This window comes from Mastigoproctus giganteus, chromosome 5, assembly GCF_048544385.1.
Source record: "Mastigoproctus giganteus isolate SK-2022 chromosome 5, ASM4854438v1, whole genome shotgun sequence".
NCBI classification, from domain to species: Eukaryota; Metazoa; Arthropoda; class Arachnida; order Uropygi; family Thelyphonidae; genus Mastigoproctus; species Mastigoproctus giganteus.
The window spans coordinates 219,368,903-219,396,152 of NC_143579.1; the positions used below are offsets into that span (position 1 = coordinate 219,368,903).

The window sequence follows — 27,250 nt, forward strand, 5'->3', positions numbered from 1 at the left end:
GAAAATTAGAGTATGAACGGGTCGCAACGGATCTTGCAAAATGTGGTTACCCCCGGAGGATTATAGAGAAATATGTTAAAGGAAATCAGAGGAGAGGCGAGCCATTTACACCGATAGCCACTGCATACATTCCCTACTATCCGGGTTTAACTGATCATATAGCTAGAATACTAAGAAAGTACCAGACGCGTTGTGTGCAGCTTCCGGGACGGAGGCTGCGCACTATCGTGTCTCAGGTTAAAGACCCCATTAAAAAAGAGAACACTAGTGGGGTCGTATATAGCATTAGATGCCCGGATTGTGGGGAGTGTTATGTAGGGGAAACAAAACGCCGTCTCAAAGATCGTCTGGGGGAACACGCTAAGGCAATAAGAAATGCGGAATATGGCAAGTCCGCCGTGGCCGAGCATTTTTGGGAGAAACAGCACCAGATCTCCCCGGACGATGCTATCATCACCGATCGGGCGCGTAAGTTTTGGGACCGTAAGTGGCTCGAGAGTTTGCGGATTTGTTCTACAATTAACATAAATAGGGATAGAGGTACGCGGATTCATCCCATCTTTGAGACCACTATCCTCAGAAGAGATGAACGATTCCGTGTGGCTTCCACTCGGGCCACTTCCAGTTCCATAACGCGAGAGAACGAGGCACACGAGAATGGAAACACGTGAGGAGTACCGTTAGCCTGCTGATATTTAAAGTTGTACTGCATAGCAAGAGTTACCGCTGAAGAAGAAGGCTGAGCCTTTGAAAGCTACGGTTTTTATCGTTTTAATCTGTATATTTATACATTTTTGATTGTAATGTAGCAGATTTTAATAATTTATATGTAGAGTTTATTGTAAAGTTAAATTTATTGTAGATGCGGGTTATTTTAAATACAGTTATCAAAAGTTTAGTTTCCCTGGTGTTTTTATTTCTACTTCTACGCAAGGTTGGTGCAAAACACTAAAGTCGCAGTATGGATATACCCAACCTCAGAGGCCTGTTTGAAGAAGAACATTAAAGCTTAGTGATAAACTTGATATAATCCAAGAATACCTGGAAAATTAATCCATATACCCATGTGTATTGTCTCTGTAAATTGTGTTCTCTGGTCAATTTGCCTGTTTTGCTGAATGACAAACCCCAGTTTCTGGGGAAAAAACTTGCTATCTTACACCTGAGACTGACTAGCTCAGTCAAGGAGTGAAAAAAGCCCATAAAAGTTCTTCGCATCATCGAATGGATTCAAACCCAAGCCTTTTCCATCTGGTATGGGGAGGACAGTGATGGTACCACTGTGATACCCGTGCAGACTAAACTTGATATAATAAAGAAAATAGAATGGGGCATAAGCAGGAGTGTATTAACGGCAGAATATAACATTGGATCATCAATATGTTTATGTTTTTTTTTATGTGTAGTTAATAAAATTGCATTCTTAATTTCTCTATTTAGCCTCATTATTATTAAATATATTAAAAATAAAACTTTCTAGATAACGGAAAAATCAAAATAAGGGCACCCTGAATCCCCTGAAGGTGCTGTTATTCTGAAAGTCTACTGTATACGGAAAAGTAAATATATAACATAATAAAAATATTTCTCCTTCCAAAATATACTATACTGTGTATGGCATATTTTAAAAGAAGAAATGCAAAATGTTTCACACAATTGTTTTTCCGGAATCCCAGTGCACAGCATATTGAACAGCACAACTTTTTTTCAAATAGGTAAGGAACTATGTAAGCATTGTATAAAAAGATAGTAAAATCTTATGGTTCTGAGTTAAAATTAACCCTAAAAGATCAATTATAATAATTATAAGCTAAATAATTCTTATAAGCTAATGTGGCAAAAGGCCAATCTGAGAACTAAATTTGCTGATCTCTTGTGTGGGTTTGCTAGAAAGGGGAAAAAGCAAAATGGGTACTGCCAGATTTTGAAGATTCTATTGTACTTACAATTCTTGAATATATCTTTTGGTTTTATATATAGTCTCATTATCCATAGCAGATATATTTAACTGCAGATTCTCCTTTACACAGATAAGTAATTCTTCTAACCCAGCATAGATAGAATTAGCATATATCCCTCTTTTTAATTCTAATTTGAATTTACTGCATGGTTCTTGCTATTGATAACTGTCATAATTGAAGCCTTCTCCTTAATTGAATGAATAAAATGCCTGCAAGTTGAAATATTTCAACTTTTCATATTGACAATCATATATGATATCAGAAAAGCAGGTATCTCTATGATGCTGTTAGTTTTATGCAAGTCTTAAGTAAACAAAATATCTGCAGTATTTGAACATTTATAATTGATTATATTTGAACATTTACATATAATTTGATTTATTAAATTCAATTTTATAAAACAACTGCATACAGGAATGAAATGATTGCACATTTTCAAATACCTGCCAGAATCACAAGATCTGCCTCTTTTAATGCTTCTTTTCGTTTCTGACGCACTTGGATAGGACTCTTTTTTCCAAGCAAGCCACGGGACATTCCACCAAGAAAGCAAGGAATACCTAAAGACTAAGTAAAGTGTACATTATTTCTCCAAGAATTTGATTTATTTATCTAGAGAGAGAGAGAGAGAGAGAGAGAGAGAGAGAGAGAGAGAGAGAGAGAGAGAGAGAGAGAGAGAGAGAGTATTCTAACCACTATGCATGAAATAGAATGTTTATTCCAGTATAAAATAAAAATAATAATTAACAGATATAAATTGAAAACTGCACATATCTCTGCATTCAATTCCATCTTGATGATGCTTTGGTTCTCTCCAGTAGCAGACAGCAATTTCTGTTCATCAAGACTTGAGTAGAGAAAACATTAAGGTACAGTAATACAGTAACCCTGCACTGGCTATATATGAATATAGTCAGTGCAAGGTTACTGTAGTACATGAGTGCTAAATACAATAACATTCTTTTTTTCTCTATCTCTTAAACTCTTCTATTCATATATAACTTAATTATCTTTACTACTTAACAGAAAAACGTTATGCTAACATAAAAGATAGGCTTTTTTTTATTATTACAAAGCACCTCATCCAAACAGTGAGAGAAAAACTATAAACTAAGCAGGCATATCAAGTAAACTTAATATTGAAGGAGCATATATTAAGTTAACTTAACATGTTTATTTACTTATTCAGAATAATGCATACATTACAATTATAAACACTAGTTTATCTGTATGCAGGAAAACAAAATAAGAATTAACACAATAATCAATAATATGCAACAATAATACGCAACAATTTACAATGCAACATTTATTGCATATTAATCAATAATATGCAACAACATATAACAATATATGAACAACATTTGATATATGAATAATAATGTAAAAATTGAGAGGATAAATATCCTTGGTTAGTCATAATTCAAAGTATAAGGGGCAGGGAGGATTGAAAAGTTTATGGCCTGGGTATAAAAGGTAGTGGTACAGTGTTAAAAATTTCTGTACCCAATATATAACACTTCCAATAGTAACCCAACAAGGTTTGTGCAATTTCAATAATGTCCTTTTTTTTTTTTTAATTACAGGTCCTGAAGTCAACAAAGTTGTGTGAATGAGAAAAGATGGAGAAAATCAGTCAACATGAAGTCATCCAATATTTGGGGGAAAAGAGGCTAATGCCAAAGGCAATTCATGAGGAGGATGCCCCTTCCTATTCCATGGTTAAGAAGTAGGCAGCAGATTTTAAACAAGGGAGGGAGGGAGAGCCTGGCAAATGATCCATGCTGTGGAAAACCTGCAACATCTATCACTCCAGAAGTGACAGTATGCATGATTTGGTGATGCATGATCAATGAGTGATGCTCAAGTTATTACATTGCAATAACTTGAGCATCTCATCTGAATATGTACCATATAAGAACTGAGATTTTCACTATGAAAAAGTCAAAAAGTTGTTGACAGCAGATCAAAAATGCACAAGCATCAACAAGCTTTAAAAAAATCCAAGTGAACAACTGGATTGTTTCTAAGCAGATCCAGCAAATTTCCTGCAAGTTTTGTAACCATGGATGAGATGTGGATCCATCACTTTCAGCCAAAGATGAAGGAGCAATCTAAACAGTGGAAACATAGCTCTTCTCTCCTTCCAAAGAAAGCCAAGTTGATTCTTTCTGCTGGCAAGGTGATGGCAACGGTTTTTTGAGATGCTAATGGAGTGTTGCTAATGGATTACCTTCAGAAAAGCAAGGCCAGACATCAGGAGCATATTACACAGATTTTGTTTGTTTGTTATTTGGTTTTTAGGAGCATTAGCAACAAAGGCCATATTGCTCCGGCATATGCGGTGGCCATTCCCTGACCTTTCTGCATCCTCCGTATTTGGTGGTGACTGGTTCGAACCCCGGTCTAATCAAGAAGCGTGTGTTACGCACTGTTGCTCCTTCCCACCAGGCTACGGAGGCAGCACAGATTTTGTGATATGCTTGATGCATATGCATGAAAACATCAAAGACAAACACCTAAGACAACTTAGCAAAGGAGTCTTGTTCCACCAGGACATGCACCTGCTCACAAGTATGTTATTGGCTGCACTGCATAAGTTTGGCTTGGACCTCCCCCATATTCACCAGATTCAGCACCACTAAATTTCCACCTATTTCCTAATTTGAAAAAATACCTGGCTGGCATCCATTTTTCAACTGACAGTTATGTCACTGATGCAGTGGATGCATTCCTGGAGGCCCAAAAGAAAACTTTCTTTGCAGCTGGAGTTAATGCATTGCAGAATCAGTGGCAAAACAGTATTCACTCCAAAGTTCCCTTTGGAGTCAATACAGTTTTGTATTGACTCCAAAACTATGTTGAAAAGTAACATGTTACTAGACTCCTCAAATAAACACTTTATACTCAGGCCACAAACTTTTCAAATGTCCCTTGTAATATGCTAACAGCAGAATTTTAAAAAAAAGTTACTTCAGTACCCCATGAGTTCAGCTTCCTGAACAAATTTTTGGGAACAAAAATATCGTATCGTGATGATTAATTAGTTTCATACCATGAAATATGGATGAACAGTTTACTTGAAGAAGGGGCAAGGAGAATGCATATTGAAAATGGGAATTTGCTCAAGGAACAAGTTAGAAGAGCAGGAGAGTCAATAAAATTGTGAACTAAATTATAAATAAAACAGCAAGATGAAGGTTACACCATAAATTCGGAGGAATTAAATAAAACACATTGCATAGGATGCACTGTAATCTCTGCAGTGAAACTCTATACATTTCTTGAAACAAAGGAAATTAATAAGTAAATTTGATTTGAAAAGGTCTGAAAGATATTTATGGGATGGAGACCAAATAACTGCACAACAGTCAATGACAGGTAAAATTAGTTTCTTTTAAAGGGGGTGTGCCTCCGTAGCCAGGTGGGCAGGAGCAGCAGTGCGTAGCACATGCTTCTTGATTAGACCGGGGTTCGAGCACATGACCACCACATACGGAGGATGTGGAAAGGTCAGGGAATGACCACCGCATATGCCCGGAGCAATATGGCCTTAGTTGCTAATGTCCTAAAAACCAAAAAACATAACATAACTTTTAAAGGATCACAATAGAAGCCTCACTATTGAAAGCTGAGGCAATGTGTTTAAATAAGACCAAGAATCTGATAAGCTTTGAGATCAATGTTATTTATATGAGCCAATGGACGAAGATCATTACAAGGAACCACCAAGATCTCTAAAGTGATCAACAACTCCGACCTCGATCTGATTGACACAATAATTCAGTGGTTTTGGACCATTTTTTTAATAACAGCATCCCTAAGTAATTTATTTTATTTTGTGCATTTCACTCAATTTTCTCAATTTTCTGCCTGTTAGACTGTTAGATCCGATTCTCTCTCTCTCTCTCTCTCTCTCTCTCTCTCTCTCTCTCTCTCTCTCTCTCTCTCTCTCTGTATATATATATATATATATATATATATATATATATGCTGCTTTGTTTGTTTCGGTGCATTTTCCATATCCAGTTTATTTAACTTTCTGCTGTTTTATCTGTTTTTACTCTTTAGTATAATTTCTTATATATATTATATGATAGTTATTATAATAATATAACTATAAACAAAATTCATAACAGAAATTATGTATATATATATATATATATATATAATAATTTTATTCTTTATATAGAGGTACCAAATAAACATCAATTATAGATCACCACAAAATTAAAAAGATACTGTACACCTTTTTATAATGAAATAAATATATACATTTAAAAAAAAGTTTAAGTAACTTAAATCCAAATTACGTGGCACCCCTAGAATGTTGTTATGGCACCCCCGGTTGAAAACCACTGTGATAACTGAATAGTATTAAAGGTTTAAGCTGATGTCTGGATAAAAACTAACACAGCTTGCACTTACTTGTATTTAAAAACATTGTTTTTTATTGAGCCAACATGAGATGAAGTCAAGACGAGACTGTAAAATATGAGTATTGGAGATTGAATTGTAAGTGCTAAGGTCAACAGCAAACATTTGCCATTTGATATCAAAAGTTTGAAGAGCTGTGGCAAGGTCACTGAAATACATGATGAGCAATAGAGGGCCCAGAGGAGAGCCTTGTGGCACTCTTTTTGCCAATAGGTTAATAATGCTTCTTGCAAAAGCCTGTAAGCAAAGATTCTCAGAAGTTGTGCCAACAAGCCCATAAGTGGAGATTCTTAGCAGTTGTGCCAACATCCAGCAGGTACCAAGCAGCCATCTCTCACTTACCAAGCAATCACCAGTAACAAGACAGGTATGCTAAGGTTTCTTTTTCAAATAAAGGCATTGAAAGTTGCCGGAATCATTTTCATTCCTTGTAGTTATGTGTGAAATGCATGGAGAAGAGGTTGTCCCTATTTAGCTGTGTAGTTTTCATAATAAAGAAGAAACAAGTAAGACAAATTACAAATGAAGAAAAACTGAAAATTATACAAGAGGCAGACTATATCCTCACATGAAGTGTGTGGATATAGCATGGACGTTGAACATCCTTCTATTTACACTCAATACAATAGTCCATTTGGAGAAAATTGAAACTACATTTGATGATAGAGTAAGTTGGCAAAAGAAAATGCATGCATAAAGGACAACATCCAGAGATCGAGGAAGTGGTGCTAAAGAGGTTCAAGTCATCTGTAAAAGTCATCTGATTTAGCACAAAGGGTGGGGTTAAATCATTTTAAGGCATTGAATTGCTATATAGAAAGACCCAATCATATGTATCATCAGTGTGTGTGTGTGTGTGTGTGTGTGTGCGCGCGCGCACGCGCGCATGCACACAGTGAAGGTACTAACACGAGTGCACAGATGGTGGATATTAGGAAAAACAACCTGCCAGCCATCCTCGAAGAATACCACCACCCTGAAAATGTTTTAAGTGTAGAGACAGGCCTGTTTTTCCATGTTTTACCCAATAAAACAATGCAGCTAAAGTGCAGAGGGGTAAATTGAACAAGAAACGGCTTATAATCCTGTTATGCTGCAACAAAAGTGGAATGGAGAAGCTTGTGCAATTAGTGACAAGGAAAGCAAAATATCAAAAGTCCAGTTGGTCTGCCTCCTTAAAATCCACTTGTGCACACCTCGTCGGTAAGCCCTGTTACGTCACTTTAGTGGCAACGAAAGTGTAGAGTGGTTCCCTTCAAAATGCCTGGTCAGTGTGAAGAGGAAAAGATCAAACCCTCTAGCACTTTATGACAACACAATGAAACAAATGGCTCTCAGTCCCCAGCGATTTTTGCTATCCCTCTTATGGCCCTGAGAGGATCAGAGTGAAAGCAGAGGGTGCTAAGAATCTGTGGGTATGACCAGGCTGCCAGGCATGGAAACTGAACTTAGCCAGTTACAATGCAAGATCACTCACTGGCAAAGAGACGATATTAGAGTTGGAAAAGGAATTAGAAAATGTGAATTGAAATATCATCGGCTTGGCTGAAACAAGAAGAAATGAATCATAAGTTTATCAAGCGGAAATCTGCTGTACACCAATGGAAACAGTTGAAAAGAGTGAAGGTGGAGTTGGCATTTTAGTCCATAAAGATATAAAAAACAACATTTTGGAATTCAAAAGTACATCAAGGGGCTCAAGATTACTACTCAGGATTTCTAAGAGGTACAAACTAAAGGTTATAATGATATAAGTACCAACATCAAGCCATGATGACGAAGAGGTTGAAGAAATGAACACCAAAATTGAGATTTCTAGATGAACAGAAAACTCATTACACCATCATTATGGGGAACTTCACTGCTATGGTTGCAAAGAGAAAAAACAGCGCAGAAAGGGAAACTATAGGAAATTTTGGAATTGGTGAAAGAAGTGAAAGACTTGTGGAATTTGCAGAATCTCGAGAAATATCAGTAATGAATGCTTTTTTTTAAGAAAAGGGTGAACAGAAAGTGGACATGGAAAAGCCCAAATGTATTAACAACTAATGAAATTGACTTCACCCTCAATAACAGAAGATATATTGTGAAATATATTACCATCCTGAACAAGGTAAATATTGGAAGTGATCACAAGAATGGCAAGATGCTGTTGTTATTTGGTTTTTAGGAGCATTAGCAACTAAGGCCACATTGCTCCGGGGATATGCGGTGGTCATTCCCTGACCTTTCCGCATCCTCCGTATTTGGTGGTCACGGGCTCAAAGCCCAGTCTAATCAAGAAGCATGTGCTACACACTGCTGCTCCTGCCCACCCTGGCTACGGAGGCACCTACGGCAAGATGCACACCTGATATAGATGCAAGAAAAGAAAGGGGAAGAAAAAAAAAAAAAAAAAACACTGACTCGAGTAAATAATATGAAGGTGTTTGAGACAACAGAAGAGGAGAAAAAGCAGTATACACGGGAACTTAGGAACAAGTTTGAGCTTCTGCAGAATTTCAGGACCAAGATATTGATGAGGAATACAATTTCCTGAAAGTGATAAAGACCAAGAAACCTATTGGTAAAAAGAAATCCAGAGAAGAAAATATTTGTCAAGAAATACTTGTCATGATGAACCAAAGATGAGAAATGAAGAGCAAGATAAACATTGACAAGGACAAAATTGGGTATACTGAGTTATGCAAAGCCATTAGAAAGAGACTGAGAGACAAGAAAAGTAGAACAAGCATAAAGGGAAATCAAAGGACTTAAATCAGCAGCCATGAGCAGTAATACAGAAAGACATTTGATACTAAATCTGAAGAATAGTGATGGTGTACTTATAAATAGCAGAGAAGGCATAATTCAGGTAGCAGAAGACTACTATAAAGTATTATGTAAGGAGCAAGGGAATGATGCCAGCAGTGGGGAAGATGGATCACAAATTTTCAATACATACAACATACCTGATATTCTTCCTGATGAGGTAGAACATGCATTGAAGAAAATGAAGAATCAGAAATCCCTGGGGGAAGATGAAGTTACTGTAGAGTTGTTAAAATTAGGAGGAAGAGACATGATACAGAAACTGGCAAGATTCTTCAGAAAATGCATTAGAAAAGAAGTGACGCCTAAGGAGCAGAATAATGCAATCATAGTTTTGCTGCATAAGAAAGGAGATAAATCAGAAATTGGAAATTATAGACCACAATTAGCTTGTTGTCCCACATCTACAAGTTGTTCACAAGGTTCATCACTAACAGATTAGAAAGAATACTTGATGAGAATCAACCAAAAGAGCAACCTGGCTTTAGGACAGGATTCCCAACTATGGATCACCATCACGTAATATCACAGCTAATGGAGAAAGCAAATGAATATAAAAACACCATTATGCCTGACATTTGTGGATTATGAAAAGGCATTTGACTCCATACAGCATAAGGCAATATTTCGTGCACTGGAAAGACAAGGCATAGACATCCCATTCATTAGGATTTTGAAGAAAATATATGAGAACACTACCTCCTTTATTAGAGTAGACAAAGACAGTGGCAAATTTAAAATTGAGAAAGGAGTTCGACAAGGAGACACAATATCTCCAAAGTTGTTTACTGCTGCCCTTGAGGAAGCTTTCAGAAGATTCGACTGGTTGCAGAAAGGAGTCAATGTGAATGGAGAGTACCTAAACCATTTACGATTTGCAGATGATATTGTGATCATAAGCCACAGTCCCAAAGAATTAGAGAAAAATCTTAATCAGTTATGCAGAGTTAGTAAGGATTTGTTGGGCACTGGAAAGACAAGGCATAGACATCCCATACATTAGGATTTTGAAGAAAATACATGAGAATGCTACCTTCTTTATTAAACTAGACAAAGACAGCAGCATATTTAAAACTGAGAAAGGAGTTCAAAAGGGAGACACAATATCTCCAAAGTTGTTTACTGCTGCCCTTGAAGCTTTCAGAAGATTGGACTGGTTGCAGAAAGGAGTCAATGTGAAAGGAGAGTGCCTAAACCATTTACGATTTGGCAGATGATTTGCAGTGATCATAAACAAAGAATTAGAGGAAAACCATAATCAGTTATGCAGAGTTAGTAAGGATTTTGGACTAAAGATAAATATGGCTAAAACAAAAGTAATAATGAACAAGTATGACACAGAAATTGATATAATTGTTGAAGGAGTATAAACTGAAAAGGTGGATTCATATATTTATCTTGGACAAGTCATTAGCTGTAACAATGATAAACGGCTGGAAGTCAAGAGAAGAATAAATTTTGGATGGATAGCATTCAGGAAATATAGTCATACTGACAAGCAATATTCCAATTTTTCTGAAACATAAAATAATGAACCAATGTATATATACTCCCTACTATGACTTATGGAAGTGAAACTCCATAAGTCATGGTGGGGAGTATATATAGATTGAATCAGAAATTGGAAATTATAGACCACAATTAGCTTGTTGTCCCACATCTACAAGTTGTTCACAAGGGTCATCACTAACAGATTAGAAAGAATACTTGATGAGAATCAACCGAAAGAGCAACCTGGCACTCACCAAAAGAATGAAAGAGAAGCAGAAAACTACACAGCAAAGAATGGAACGAATTATATTACGAATCAGACTGTTGCATAAGAAGAGAAACATATGGATTAGTAAACACAAGTAAAGGACATTCTTATCAAAACAAAAGAACTGAAATGGACTCGGGCAGGACACATAGCTCGAAGACACGATGACAGATGGACTAAGAAAATAACATAATGGTACCCAAGAGAAGCTTATTAAAAAAAAAACCTTATTAAACCTTATTAGCTGCCTTTGAATTTTTCCAAGCTGTTAGTCTCTCAGTTACCCATGGAATAACTTATTCTAGTGATTTATAGCTTGCTGGCTAAACAAAAATTTCCTTCAATCCAGTCTATACCTCTTTCCTCATAATTCAAATCATTTATAACCATGAAAATTTCAGTCTTTTTAGACCTTAATCAGGTCCCTTCTGATATATTCAAATGCATCAACCATCTCTTAAAAGAAGTTAAATGTCTTTTTTTTTTTTTTTTTAGGTGTTGCCTCTGCATTTGGACACAGTATTCAAAGTAAGGAGTAAGGTCTCACCACTGCCACAATGGGATTATGACCTCCCTATCTTTACATCCAAATGTTTGATAAATCAATACATCCAAATGCTTGATAAATCATTGATAGGACAATGTGAGCTTTTCCTTGCTGTCTGTCTACAGTACATGAAGAACTTCACTGCCAAGACTAATCCGAAAATCTCTCTCCTGTTCCACTGTATTTAACTCAACTCCTAATGTATAAATTATTTTGGTGCTATTACCCAATCATAAAACCTTGCACTTCACAGGATTAAAACAAAACTGCTACTTTTCTGACCATCTATCAAGGCATTCTGCATTATCTTTACACTGGTCATTAACCACTTTCCCAATCTTGATATATCATCTACAAATTTTGACATTACTCCCTGTATTCCTCTGTCAATATCATTTAAAAAAATTCAGAAACAGCAGTCAGCACTCACTTTCAAAACTACTTCAATCCGAAGAGTAACTGTTAATCACAACTGTCTGCCTCCTGTTCTGCAGCTCCTGCAATCCATCTAAGGATCTTACCTTAGATGGATTTATACAGTAACCTCTTGTGGTGGATGGAGTAAAATATTTTGCTAAAGCCCAAACACACAATGTCAAAGTTACTTCCTACATGCAACTTACAAATAACTTTTTCAATATAGCTAACTAGTTAAACAATATTTTCCCTACACAAAACCATGTCGTTCTTCCAGTTGTGACATGACAGTGCAAACTGACAATACATGAGAGTCAAAAACTTTGTGCACAAAATCAAACATGACATTAGTTGCATTTGGTGGGGTACTATATTGCATTAACCACTGAGTGTTTTCAAGAAGCTAAGGTGCCATGAGCTGCAGTAGAAAGTCATTTTGAAGCATATGCAAGTACAGCTGTGAATTAAATTTTGTTGAAAAAAGCAGGATCCAATTAAACCATGATTTGACAAGGCAATGCACATGATTCTCACTACTTTTTCTCATGAAGCTGGTAGGGAGGTTCTGTTGCCCAAAACCATACGTTACTTGCTTGCAAATGGGACTGTGAACATTGTATGAAAATTAGGTGTTGTGCACCATGCCCATACAGTGAAGTGAAGTCATCTATGCTTGTCATTTTCAAAAAGTTTATGTAGTACTAAAATCTTGTATGAGAATATTTTCAAATTGAAGCATTCATTGCAAAGAGATATTTCAAGTTCAAAAGCTGCTTTTCTTGTTGACGTTCCTAGACTATTCTGCATTGTAATTCAAAGGGGATCAACATTTTCTGGAGAATGAACACTTGCTGTGCAAGGTTGTTTTCATTCCTTTACACAGCCTTCCTCATCAAATTGCAGGAATAAATAAAATGTTTCTTTAAAGTGTTCAATGAGTTAAAAAAAATGCCTGAAATCTTCACCGTGCAGCAGTTACTCTTCATTTCATCAAAAATTACTGCTGACTACCATCAACATTAAACAAAATTTAACTAATAGTTCAGTTTTAACTAATAATACAAATTGTGTCAACATTTTGTGCACCACACTGTATTAACAATTACTAAAAGAAAATTCAGAGACTGATAACTAAGTACTGGTATATTATGGCATAATATAAATATCTCAAGTGTGTGCACTGTAAATATCATTTAAGTGAGAATTTTATTTAATTTTAATAGGCATTAGCAATACCTATTACTAATACCTTTCAGATTTAGAGTACATGTAGTACTATTGACCAATAAGAAAGAAATATTCAGAAATCTTTCTACCCAGTCACACTACGAACATTTCACTTTTTGGTAAAATACAATTCCACATAACTATGTCATTAAAAAGGAAAGTATAAAAAGGATAGTTTTTTTTTTTTTTTTTGATAAAAGTTCTGAAACAACATGTATATCAGTAACCTCTCAAATTAAAAAATCAGATGAAAAAAAACAGTCGCCGTGAACTAGGTGCAAAGACAATGTTTTTAAAAGAAATGACTATTTATGTTATGCATATGATATTTTATTTAGAGCATTTAAAACACAGTGTTTAAATGTTTGAGTAGAAATCTACTCAATGTGGCTCTGTGTACCAAAACTAAATGCAATACCCACAACCCATAATAGTTTAATCCTCTGTTCCTGAGAAAATTTCAGTAGTTCTTTTCTTTTTAGAACCACATTCCTAAAATTTTTCAGTGTCTGCCAACACTGACTAGTTCTGAACATAAGATGTCTCTCAAAGATGACTGCTTTAGTAATCATTGGCAGACATCTGATGTAGACTACAAGTTGACTATGAAAATTCTCAATTTTATTATAAGTGTTATTGCTGAATACTGGGTAAATAAATGTGGGTAAACCCATGAACAACCAACTCAGAACTAAGTTATTGTTATTGTTATTTTTTATTTTTTATTTTTTTTTTAGGAGCCTTAGCAACTAAGGCCATATTGCTCCGAGAATATGCGGTGGTCATTCCTTGACCTTTCCGCATCCTCCATATTTGGTGGTGACAGGCTCGAACCCCGGTCTAATCAAGAAGCGTGTGCTACGCACTGCTGCTCCTTCCCACCTGGCTACGGAGGCGCCTCAGAACTAAGTAACTCATAGTTGCACATTCTATGGATTTTTTTTTTTTTTTTTGTCAAGCTAATACAGCAAATTCTTGGCTGCCTTATATCTTTTCTCATTTACTAATACTAAAAATACACTCCAGACAATTTTCCATTACCTACTTTAACAAATATGTGAATGTAATAACAACTAACCACTCAGATCCTCACAGAATCACTGAATCATTCTATAACAAATTTTATTAAAAAAATTCTCTAAGCAGACAGCAAACAGCCAAATAACTCACCTCTAGACAAGACTGAAGAGTATCTGTGGATGTAGGAGGTAATGTTGATTGGCTGCCCAGCAAAATAACTGGTTTTTTAGCTTTGGAAACAAGTTCCACTGCTCTCTGAACTGAAAATAAATACAGTACTACTAAGAATATATTCACCACCTTAAGTGGTGATTAACTAAATTCTCTTAAAATAATTTGGCACTGAAATATCCAAACAAGATAAATATTTGAATACATAAATGTTTCTCTTTCATACACCTTATAAATAAGAATTTGAGGCATTAGAAGTGAACCATGACATTTAGCAAAATCATAACCTAGTTTGCTTAAAAGACAGTTATAAGAAAATAAAGAATATTTAAAATTCATATGAATAATAAAATAAAATAAAATAAATTAACAATGAAAAGACTTAACATATTTTAAAAAAATGCAAAATCTGATAACTGGAAAGAAGATTGTTATTTTTATTTGGTTTTTTTTTAGGAGCATTAGCAACTAAGGCCATATATTTCTCCGGGATATGCGGTGGTCATTCCCTTGACCTTTCCGCATCCTCCATATTTGGTGGTGACGGGCTTGAACCCCGGTCTAATCAAGAAGCATGTGCTACGCACTGCTGCTCCTTCTCACCTGGCTACGGAGGTGCCTTGGATAGAAGAGAAAATTTTTCATTAACCATGGCATTTCGCAAAATCATAATCTAGTTTGCATAAAAGACAGTTATAAGAAAATAAAGAATATTTAAAATTCATATGAACAATAAAATAAAATAAATTAACAATGAAAAAAAAGACTTAACATATTTTAAAAAAATGCAAAATCTGATAACTGGAAAGAAGAGAAAATTTTTCATTAAATTTACCTTCAAAATACCGTTTATTATTACCCACAAAACATCATCCACAAATCCCATTTTCAATATCAAAAAAAAATATTTTCAATTTTTTTTTTTTTTTTTTATGAAAACACCAAACACGAGAGGTTTTAGAATCTATAGTATATTGTGCTTGGGTTGGAGGTTGAGAAGACGAACAAAGATATTTGTTGACATTAGACTTGAACTTCTGTAGACTGTAATTTTCAGGAAGTAAAGACATAGGAAGGAAGGTTGTTCCAGAAAATGGCAGTTGAATGAATAAACGAGGAAGATGACAAGTTGGTTCTGTTAGTTTGAAGTTGGATAGCAAATGGATGTTGGCTGGTGGCGGCAAGTGTTTGGACTGTTTTGAAAGAGAGAGTGGGAATTATAGAAGCCAATTCAGAAGAACAGTGCCCATGGAAGTATCTGTAGAAAAGGCATGCAGCAAAAACAGTACGTCTATGAGACAGCAAGTGGAGAGACTCTGTTAGAGAGAAGTCATTAATTAACCTAACTGCCCTGTTCTGAATGGAATCTAGAAGCCTGAGAGAGGTTTTGGGGGCACCGACCCAGATGTGGGAACAATATTCCATGCTAGAGCGGAATTGCGATTTGTACAGAGTGAACAGCTGTTTTGTTGTTGTTTGGTTTTTAGGAACATTAACAACTAAGACCATATTGCTCCGTGAATATGCGGTGGTCATCCTGACCTTTCCGCATCCTCCGTATTTGGTGGTGACGGGCTCGAACCCCGGTCTAATCAAGAAGCGTGTGCTACGCACTGCTGCTCCTTCCCACCTGGCTACGGAGGCGCCATGAACAGCTGTTTGGAAGAAAAGTAACACCGAGAGTGAAAGAGAAAACCAAGTTTTTTAGATGCAGAGGAAGAAATATTTGTAATGCGCTTATGCCAAGAGAGAGTAGAAGTCAGGGTAATCCCCAAAATATATATCATTTTGACTAGAAATTGGGGTGTCACCAAAGATAAGCATAGGAACAGAAGAATCCTTTTTGCGAGATATGAGACAAGACTGAGTTTTAGAAGGATTGAATTCAACTAAGTTGTCTTTGCCCCACTGGAGAATTACCTGGAGATCAGTATTTAAGGAAATGGTAGCGGATATTCAAGAAGTTGAAGCTGATTGAGCAGGGAAAGGTTTCTCAAAATGGAAAGTGGAATGCAACATGCTATCATCGGCAAAACTATGGATAGGATTTCCAGTCAATAGAAGAAAGTCATTAATATACAAGAGGAAAAGAGTGGGGGAAAGAACTGAATCTTGGGGGACACTAGCATTAGTGGAGAAATTAGAAGTCAGAGAGCCATCTACCATCACCCTCAGTGGGTGATCAGAAAGAAAAATGGATAACCAATCACAAAAAACAGTTGGCAAACCATAAGATGGAAGCTTGTTTAGAAGTCCTTTATGCCAAACACGATCGAAAGCCCTTGAGATGTCAAGAGCAACTGCCTGTGTTTCAATGAACATTTCCATTAAATTTGTCCATAAATGGGTAAAATAAGCTGTAAACTGGTAACGATCACCAGTGGATTGACATTGACTGAATCCATACTGGCGATCATTGATCAGACAGAAGGTTTCTAGGTAGTTTAAGAGTTGGCAGTTAATTGATTTCTCCATTACTTTAGAAACAGTAGAAGTAATTGCAATGAGGCAATAAATGGATGGGAGGGATTTGTCACCCTTTTTAGGAACTGGCTGGATATGAGCAAATTTCCAAGCAGAAGGAAAAACACCTTCGGAATAAAAAAGTGAAAAAAGACAGCAAAGAACAGGAGTAAGTTCAGGAGCACAGATTTTGAGAACAAGTGGAGAAATACCATCAGGACTTGAAGCTTTCTTAGCATCAAGATTCGTCAAAATACTTCTGACATCCTTTTGACGGAAGACCATAGGAGGCATTGAATGGAACGTGTTGGGAATGGTGGAAGGTGTTTTGCCAAGATCATTAATACACGAGTTGGAAGAAAAATGGGATGTTAGCAGGTCAGTTTTATCCTTGGCTGAAGTGACAACAGAACCATCTGGTTTTGAAGAGGTGGGAGCAGAGATGGGAAAAAGTTGCGGGCAATAGCTTTGGCAAGAGACCAGAATGCTCAGCTACCATTATGGCAAGAAGCAAGTTTTCTACTCTTAGCCTGTTCAAAATTTAATTTGGACTGATTAATAACTGCTTTACAATTGTTGCGAACTTTAATGCAGGCAGAAAATGAAACTGAAGAATTGGAAACAAGCCAATTACGATATGCAACGTTCTTCTCTTGAACAGCCTTAGCACATTTATTGGAAAACCAAGGTGTAGTTAAAGGATGATTTTTTAAAGTGGAGTGTGGAATAAAGGATTCCATTCCTACAAGAATAATTTCACTGACACGATCTGAGCAAATGTTGACATCAGAAGTTTTGAAACAGTAATCCGACCAAGAAAAAGAAGAAAAGAAATCTTGCAGGTCATCCCATTTTGCATTCTTGTAATATCAAACAATACGAGGTTGGAAATAACCATGAGATAAAGGCTCCATTGGAGAAGAGACAATCACCAAGTTGTGATCTGAGGTGCCCAAAGGACCACTCACTTTGACTTCGTACTTAGAAGGGTTGTTTGTGAGAAAAAGATCAAGCATGTTGGCTGTATGGTAGGGATTGTCCAGTATTCTTGTAGGTAAATGAACAATCTGTGCAAGGGCATTAGTAATTGCAAAATCTCAGCATCTCGACCAGCTGGGTCAGTGTGAAAGGAAAACGGAAGCCAGCTGAAGTTGTGAACATTAAAATCGCCAAGTAAAATTACCTCACTGTTAGGAAAGTTTGACTGGAGAAAGTCAAGTTGCAAAGAGAGAAAGTCAAAAAAAAAAAAAAAAGCTCTAAGTGATTAGTGGAGTTGGGAGAATGGTAGAGACAACAGATGACTTTGAAACAATGATGTAGAGAGATTTTAAGCCAGAGAATATCAAAAAGAGGAGATTCCAAATTACCATGTCTCTGGCAGGGAACATCGGAATGGACATATGCACAAGTACCATCTTTGAGGAGAAAGGAATCATACAGTGTAAGGAATCATAACTACTGCTCATCTCAGTTTAGGCAACTGAGATGAGCAGTAGTTAAATCAACCGATAACTGAGATTCTGTCAGAAAAAGTACATGGGGTTTGCAGACTGCAAGTGGAAATGGACATCATTGAGATTAGAATTGAGACCACGTATATTTGTGAAATGAACTAGGAAATTAATGTACAAGATCACCATCAACTACATCAAAGGTAATATTACCAATTTTTTTGTTGGCTATGTATAAACCAGACAATAAACAGAAATGTTTGTTTATATGACAGGGCAACTCAAACAATTTTACTTTTAAGCTTTAATATGTTTCAATGTGTGCACTCTTAGTTGCACATAACACAGAATCTATAATCTATAATCAATTTCTCAAATTTCCTTTCAAAACGTGCTGGCACTGACCACTATCATTGTATCACCAATTTTGGCTCATAGTTCTTGGGTGTGTGTGCGTAACATTTTTCCTACAAAGTAAATATTTAATAAACCCTCGAAGTAAGAAATTTATGAGTGCAAAGTCAGCAAACAAAATAGCCAGCGAGTTGGTCTATCAATTGATGTAGGAAATATTTACTGAGGACTTTGTGGCAATGGCCCATCCTGCTGTAATTTTCAAGAATTTTTTTATACCAACCTCCCATACTATTCTATTCTTGTTTGGAGTTGGAAGGGGGGGGGGGGGAGATAATTGTGTGCTGAATAATATACAAATGAAATTCCCTTTGTATATTATACAGAACTTCTCAGTTTAGATATCTTTTTTGGGCTCTATAAACCACATAATTCATGTAGTTGAAGTTACCACTACTATTCTGTTTCACATTACACAGGTACCATCTAGTCAAAAAAAAAACAGAAAAAAAAAAAAAAAAACATGTAAGTAAAACTTTTTAAGTTGCTGTAACAAACAAAATCATTCCCTTCTGTTGAGTCTGGTTCAGCCATTATTAAATATTCAAGTTGTTCTGAAACTTTATGAACATCCTATATATTTAGTACATTTATACAGATTATGTGGATGTAGGATGGCTGCCATAACTGAGTGTTCAGGAGTGATTTCACATAAGTACACAAGCTATGAGTGACCATAGTTCAAGCCCATATGACTGCTAAATATGGTGCTGTTTCTTTCGTTCTCTATCTTGGGAACTCCTCTGACGGTGCAGTCATCCTGGAGCATAAACAGAATTTTTATAGATATATACATATGCAAAATACATATTTAAATTATCTTAACTAGCATAAACATCCAGGCAAAATAACACAGAAAAGAACAGTGCTCTGATAAATCACAACTTGTAAAGTTAAACATATATCTGAAATTGTTTATCAATAACCAAAGGCACCATACAATACATACAACCCTACTCTACGCACATCAAAAAATAGTCACTCCCGAGTTACGTAAGGGTTGCGTTCCGCGGAACTCTACATAAGTCAGAATTTTACGTAAGTCAGAATTTCCCTAAATGCTTATGCAGCACTCGCAAATTTGATTGAATTGATTAAAGCAAAAAATAAATGTTTGACGAACATGTAAATAGAATTATTTATTCAATTTTTTTTTATCTCATGCACAGAAAAATTACAAAAGTGTACAAAATTGCAAAAATTTCAAAATTATAAAATTACAAAAAGAGAGAGGAGACAGGCATAACCTCAGCAAGTTTTACCTTTCAAGCATCAGTGCCATAATTAACTCTCCAGCTGATAAGCAAGCTGCGGCAGAAATTGAGGGCTGTGGAGATTAAGAAGGGGTTTTCTCCAACACATCAATTTCTCTGCAGCTGCAGAATCAGCACTGGCGACTTCACCGCATATTTTAAATGTTTTGGAAACCAGCATGAACCTATTAAATCACCCATTGATTGCTACGAACTTGGCTTGGGGTTCGCTGTACTTATCCTTAATATCTTCACAAATACTTCTTGCTTTTGCTTGAATGGCCATTGGACTCTGGGGCACTTGCTTCTGAATCTGATTTTCCATCCATATTATTAATAGCTTTTCCGTCTTCGATATAGCACCTGAACGCTGTTTTGTGATCACTGTTGATCTTAAATGCATTGATCCTTTAACATGTTCTTTTATATGTGCACTGTCCCTTAAAATAGTATTCACTGTTGAAGCAGAACGACCTAATTCCTTGCAATAGATGACAAACTTTGTCCTGCTTCGTAATTCTTAATTAATCATCTTCATTTCTAAATCAATTTCTGTAAGTAGCTTATAGACCTAGTAAGGATCATTAGTTTATTCTGAATTGAGACAGCGAGATTTGAAAGTTAATTAATACTTAAGTGTCCGTAGATTTACCGTTCGTAACTTTCCAGCCTTTGTGATATGATAGTTATATACCGTACTACATAGCATTAGTTGAACTTCGTTAGCAGTTAAATTGTACTTTTAAATAAATACATATAACGACTTAGATTACAAACGTAACATAATTAATTATATTTAACATAATTAATAACATAACATAATTAATTATAATTAATTAATAAATTAATAGAATCATGACTCAGACCAGAGCAGCAAAGCAAAAGGCTCAAGCTAATGGAAGTGCTGTGGCTCAGAGCAGAACTGAGGGGGCAGTTGTCCTCTGACTCACAGCCTTATAAAATGCACTGTTTGCTTAACGTTTGCAGAGCAATCGGGTAAGGGACATGATACTGCCATGGGGGATGTCTTTGTGTGTGCGTGATGCAAGGAGTGTATCGATATCAGGCAACAACTCAGCGTTCTTGTGGGCCTATATGAGAGCTTGAAGAACGGGGTGAATGCCCTCGAAGAAACTAAATTGAGGGGCCCATCAAGCTCTCAGCTGCCCATATCAACGCCAGAGCTTGCACTTGGGCATCACGTGACACAGAGGCAACCCCCAAGGCAGAATGCGCTGGTCCCGAAGGAACTAGTAGTTGTTGGTGACTCTATTGTCAGGGAAATGGGGAACATGCTTTGTAAAAAGGATAGGTGGAACAGGACCAGGGTATGTCTGCCAGGGGCAAAGGTTGATGACGTTGTAGAGCGAATATCATCTTTTAAGGGCACAAAAGGTGATATAGTTGTACACGTTGGCACTAATGATATTAAGAATAGGAGACCGGCAGAATTACTTAACAAGTACAGGTCACTGTTGAACAAAAGCCGAGAATTAGGGTTGAATTTCAAAGTGTCTGCAATTCTGCCCAGACACGATAGGAGGGAGTATATGATGAGAGCCTTCATACATTGTCAATCAATTCGGCCCTGGAAATATTGTGCAAGGCTCAAGGGGTAGAATTTTTTTCAGCCTGGACTGTACTTGTTAACAGGAGAGACTGCTTCTACAGGGATGGGATACACTTAAATAGAAAGGGTGCAAGAATATTTGCTGATGCTATCGAGGCAGTGTTAGGTGGGTCGGAAAACTGCTAGCTTGGGGGGAGACAAAGACCAATAGATTGACAGTAGCCACTGGCAGAGGTGAAAGAGATTCTTGCACTGCTTCTATTAGAATGAGCAGAAGCCTGAAAAACAAGATGCATGATATTTCAGAGACTGCTGGGAGCCATTGCGGTACAAGTAAACACATGGGTTGTGTTAGGGTAGCTAAGAATAGAAACAGGTGCAGGTATACTTGCGTGTACACCAATGCTAGCAGTTTAGTAAATAAATTTGATGTATTGCTCAAAACATCAAAGGCAGATATTGTTGGGATATCAGAGACGTGGTGTCACACAGATATAAGGGATGCAGAACTGCAATTTGGGGAGTACAACGTCTACAGAAAGGATAGACAGGATAGGAAGGGGGTGGGGTTATGCTATTAGTGAAGAAACACATAAAAACCAAGGAAGTGAAGCCAGTTGACATCGCTGGACAGTGCAGTGTTGAATCAGTTTGGTGTGACATAAGCATTGGGAGATCAAAATTGAGAGTAGGAGTGTGCTATAAGCCTAATGACTCTGATGAGTATAATAAGAAACTGTACAGGGAAATAGAGTGGGCCAGTAAATCAGAGAGTCTTATAATGGGAGATTTTAATTTCCCAGATATTGACTGGAATTTGGGGGCTGGTCACTCACACACTAGCAGGGCTTTTGTGGATTTATTGGATGATTGTTTTCTACATCAGCATGTTCGGGAGGCAACTAGAGGGAGTAATACTCTTGATTTGATTATCAGCAGTGATTCTTCATACATTAAGAATCTGCAGATAAATGAACCACTAGGTAGCAGTGATCACAGTGTGCTGAAGTGGGATTTACTCAAAGAGGTAACTACCATTAGGGGTAAAGGGAAGGGTTATTGCTTCCGTAAAGGCGACTACGATGGACTGAGACAGTATTTAAATTCTATACAGTGGGACCAACTGATGATGTTACCAACAGCAAATTCAAAATGGGAAGCATTCAAAGAACTTATCTTGGAAGCTACTAGGCTTTACATACCAACTAAGAAATATTGTTCAAGGTTTAGGCCAAAATGGATGTCAGATGAACTAATGAGGTATATGGCAGAGAAGAAAAATGCATGGGATACTTACAAATTAACACATGACACAGAAGCCTATGATAGATACAAGTTGATATGCAACCAAGTTACAAAGGAGGTTAGGCAGGCGAAGGCAGATTACGAGAAATCCTTGGCAAGGGATGCAAAGAAAAACAGCAAAGAGTTCTTTACTTATGTAAACTCTAGAAGGAAGGGGATGAATCAGATTGGTCCACTTGATATTGATGGGTCAACTGTTGATGATCCTGCTCAGGTAGCTAACAAACTAAATGAATATTTTGCATCGACATTCACACATGAGGAGTTATTCAGCGAGGGGAATGCCAGAGGTGTATTCACTCTAGCAGTAAGCTACAGAATCTTGAAATAACTGAGAGTAAGATGGAGGAGAGGTTGTTGAAGATAAACACAAGAAAGGCATCCAGGGTGGATGGGATCTATCCAGTTATATTAAAGGAGGCAGCAAAGGAAGTAAGGAAACCCTTAGCCATAATTATGAGAGCTTCCTTGGACTCAGGGGAGGTACCCATAGACTGGAAATGTGCAAATGTGACCCCAATTCACAAAGGAGGATCAAAGGCTGACACAAGTAATTATAGACCTGTGAGCTTAACTTCTGTTCCAGGAAAATTAATGGAGGCACTGGTTAAAGAAGCACTGCAGGATCATTTAGACAAGACTTCAGTTATAGCTCAGACACAGCATGGTTTTGTTAAGGGGAAGTCTTGCCTGACCAACTTGACTGGATACTATGATGCAGTCACAAAAGAACTGGATGCAGGGATTAACTTTGATATTATATACTTGGATCTTAGAAAGGCTTTTGATACTGTTGCACATGGAAGACTGCTACACAAATTGGAGCAGTGTGACATTGGAGGCAAATTGCTGCTATGGATAAAGGGGTGGTTGAGGGGGAGAAGACAGAGAGTGGTAATCAATGGACACTGCTCATCGTGGACTAATGTTATTAGTGGAGTCCCTCAGGGCTCAGTGTTGGGTCCATTATTGTTTTCTGTATTTATAAATGATATTGATGATGGTATATCAAGTTTAATGTCCAAGTTTGCAGACGATACAAAGTTAGGCAGGGTTGTCAAGGACACTACTGACACTATGCTGCTGCAACAGGATCTGGAAAGGTTGAGCAGATGGGCTGAGAGGTGGCAAATGAAGTTTAACATTGACAAATGTAAAGTACTACACATGGGAAACAGCAACCCCAGAGCAACGTATCAACTCTGTGGTACTACACTGACAGTGGTAGAGAATGAAAGGGACTTGGGGGTGGTTGTGCAGGCAGATATGAAGTTCTCTAAGCACTGCAGATGGGCTGCAAGAGTAGCTCATGTAGTATTGTCAATGATATACAGGAATTTTTCCAGCAGGGATAAGGAGGTGCTTATTCCTTTGTATAAGGCAATTGTCAGGCCAAACCTAGAGTACTGTATACAGGTCTGGAGGCCTCATTTCAAGAAGGGTGTAGAGCTGCTGGAACGAGTACAGAGAAGGGCAACAAGATTAGTGAATGGAACAAAGGGGTGCTCTTACGAAGAAAGGCTTAAGTTTTGCAAATTACAGTGTCTGGAGACTAGGCACCAGCGAGGTGATCTGATAGAGGTGTATAAAGCCTTGAATGGTTTGAGCATGCTCAATGCTGATGGGATTTTTCCTCTAGCTCAGAATAATCACCTGAGAGGGGATAAATTCAAATTGAGGAAAGACAGATGTAGGATAGACGTGCGGAAATTTGCCTTTAGCCAGCGGGTGGTTGGTTGGTGGAACAGACTTCCATCCGTTGTCGTGGAGGTTGATGCCTAAATAGGTTTAAGGCTCAGCTGGACAGGTATTTTGAACGAACAGAGGAGTGAAGTGGAAGTGGGTTTTTTTTTGTTTTTTTTTTTGGCTGATGCTGCATAAGCTTGCTTTCTTGCATCAAATGCATCTACTAATGCTAATGCTAATTTTGTTTCATTTCCTAGCACTGCCGGAACTTGCACTTTCCACTGGTCCCTTTCCCTTCACCATTGTAATAAGTAAATAGTAATGAAGAGAAGATTCAAAAAATTTGTTTTTTTTTATGGTTGAAGATTTCAGTGAAGAGGAACTCATTTCACCATAATACCATAACGAAAAAAACCCACAGAATTCCAGTTATCAGTATTATTGCAAATGCAATAAGATCGAGTTTGCCACACGTTTATAATACATAGCGCTGACAAAAAAGCCCAATAAACCAGAGAGTGCAAATTGTTTTTATTGTTTTATGATAGTGACCTCCAGAAATGTGTTTTAGAAAAATATCACAAAGGCATTCAAAATTGATTCTTATATAACATAACATATGATAACAATGAAAGAGTAGTGCAATTTTCATTATAAAAATGACCTTTTATAGAAATAAATAGCTTAGTTATATAGCAAAAATTTCAACTTCCAAGGTCTTGGAATGAATTACCAAAAAAAAAAAAAAAAAAAAACCAATGTGTTATCGGGTTCACATTACGATATTTTCACGATACCTCCGTTTATTCCTATGGAGTGCAAATATATGTTTCCACGATTTTTTAAGTTTGTACCGGCTGGCAAAAACTTATGTAAAGTCAAATTTCTGTAAGTCAAGTATTATGTAAGCCCGGGGAATGGCTATATACAAATACAAGTTGCACACAGATAATATAAAAGTAATTTATGTCAGTTATTATACAAGGCAAATGAAAAGTCATATGCAACCCATAATGATTTTATTAACTTATTTTAATACTTAACATGACATATACAAAGTCGTAAGAGATGTTTCAAAATGACCTCCTGCTTCTACAGCACTCTTTTCACCATGTTTCTTGAAATATAATGAACAGTTACTTCAGCTATATTTTAAATATTCATTGATGACATATTGATTGATTTATTTAGCACCAGACAAGTTTGGAATACCTTATGCAGCATGTTATGCTTTGTTCTTATGCAGCATGTTATATTGCACATAAGGAATACACCTTATGTGCAATATAACATGCTGCATAAGAACAATGCATAATGTTCAACAACAAATGTGTTGCATTTGTGAATATTTCTTTACTGTAAAACTGTTTACGTGCAACTGACAAGGTGGAGGCTCTAGGATGTCCTTATGTACGCAACACATTAAAATTGTTATTAATATATAGCATATGCATTGCTTTGTTAAAATGTCTTGTATAAATACACAGTGTTTTTATAGAAGACAATTAAGTAGTTTGACAAATAATAACCAATATAATGGGGTGTTCTTGAGACTTCATCTTGTCAGAATGTGTAAACAGTATTATAGTAAAGATTAATTAATTTGGGTTTGCCAAATTAATTAATCAAACTTGCTAAGACAAGATAACTTTGTCTTAAGGTATGATACATTATCAATGTTAATTGGCTATTGCATTACATTTACATGTGCTTCTCACAAAAGTTGGCAGACAGAACAAGCCGTATCCTATTTGTCAACTTATTTATAAAAAATAAAAAATCGAAAATAATTTGGGTTTGTCAACTTTACAATCACCCTGCATTTACTACAAGACAAAATAACTTTGTCATGTAGTATTAAATTACATTATGAAGGTTAATTGACTATACAAATACACTACATTTACATGTGCTTCTTACAAATAAGTTAACAGGCAAAACAAGCAAAAGAGCTTGCTTAATTAAGTGCAATCTAGCACTAATTTTACAAATAGGTTGGATAACAACTTTTCAATTAAGGCATAGTGTAGAGATATTGCAGTACATTCTGTTTGTAAATGATTTTTAGATCCAGGTTTGCATGCGTAAAATTGCATCCACACGTTACCCAGCAGTGACCAAATTTTTGGCATTAGTAACATATCATGGAATTTTGGATGAATGCACAAGGACAGCAATGTAGGTACCCTGCATTAACTGAAGCTGGCAATTTGGTATATTAAAAACTAAAATGATGTTTTGGTTTGGAAAGACTTCAGCTTTTTGAATCATGATTCATCTTGTCTGTGTTACTTTCTGCTCATGTAACTCTTTGGCTATTTCATTTTCCTTTGGTAATATTTAATAAGTCCCTTCACTTATTACCCTTTAGAAGAGTTCAATCATGTAGTATGTAACATAATCTAAAACAGCACAGTTTGTATCGTAGCAAAATAAGCAGAATTAGCAAAATGTTATTCTTTTTGATTTCTTAGTTTAATGTGTTATTTTTAAAATAAATTTAGACTAAAATCATGCCTCACAATAGAGCAGCAAACCAAAGGGCTCAAAGTAATGGGAATAATTGGATTGAGGAAAAATTTTCAAAGGCAGTCCTCCAATGAATCAGGATTATGTCATATATGTTACTTAGCATTAGCAGAGGCATGCATACATTGCAAAAAAGCAAGCTTATGCATCATTAGCCAAAAAAACCCCTCCCATTTCACCCCTCCATTCGTTCCAAATGCCTGTCCAGCTCAGCCTTAAATTTATTTAG

General features: G+C 36.5%; 1 protein-coding gene across 2 annotated transcripts in view; it reads right to left on the bottom strand.

Annotated features, from left to right (window-relative positions):
- The window catches only part of LOC150086117 (2-hydroxyacyl-CoA lyase 2-like), a 167,190-nt gene that overhangs the window by 73,394 nt on the left and 66,546 nt on the right, over positions 1 to 27,250 (bottom strand). For both annotated transcript variants that reach the window (XM_090374390.1, XM_090374391.1), the window contains exons 9-10: positions 14,330 to 14,439; positions 2,405 to 2,528 (exon numbers count right to left, since the gene is read on the bottom strand). In XM_090374390.1, coding sequence (XP_090230516.1) covers positions 2,405 to 2,528; positions 14,330 to 14,439 — 234 coding nt within the window. The remainder of the gene's footprint in view (positions 1 to 2,404; positions 2,529 to 14,329; positions 14,440 to 27,250) is intronic.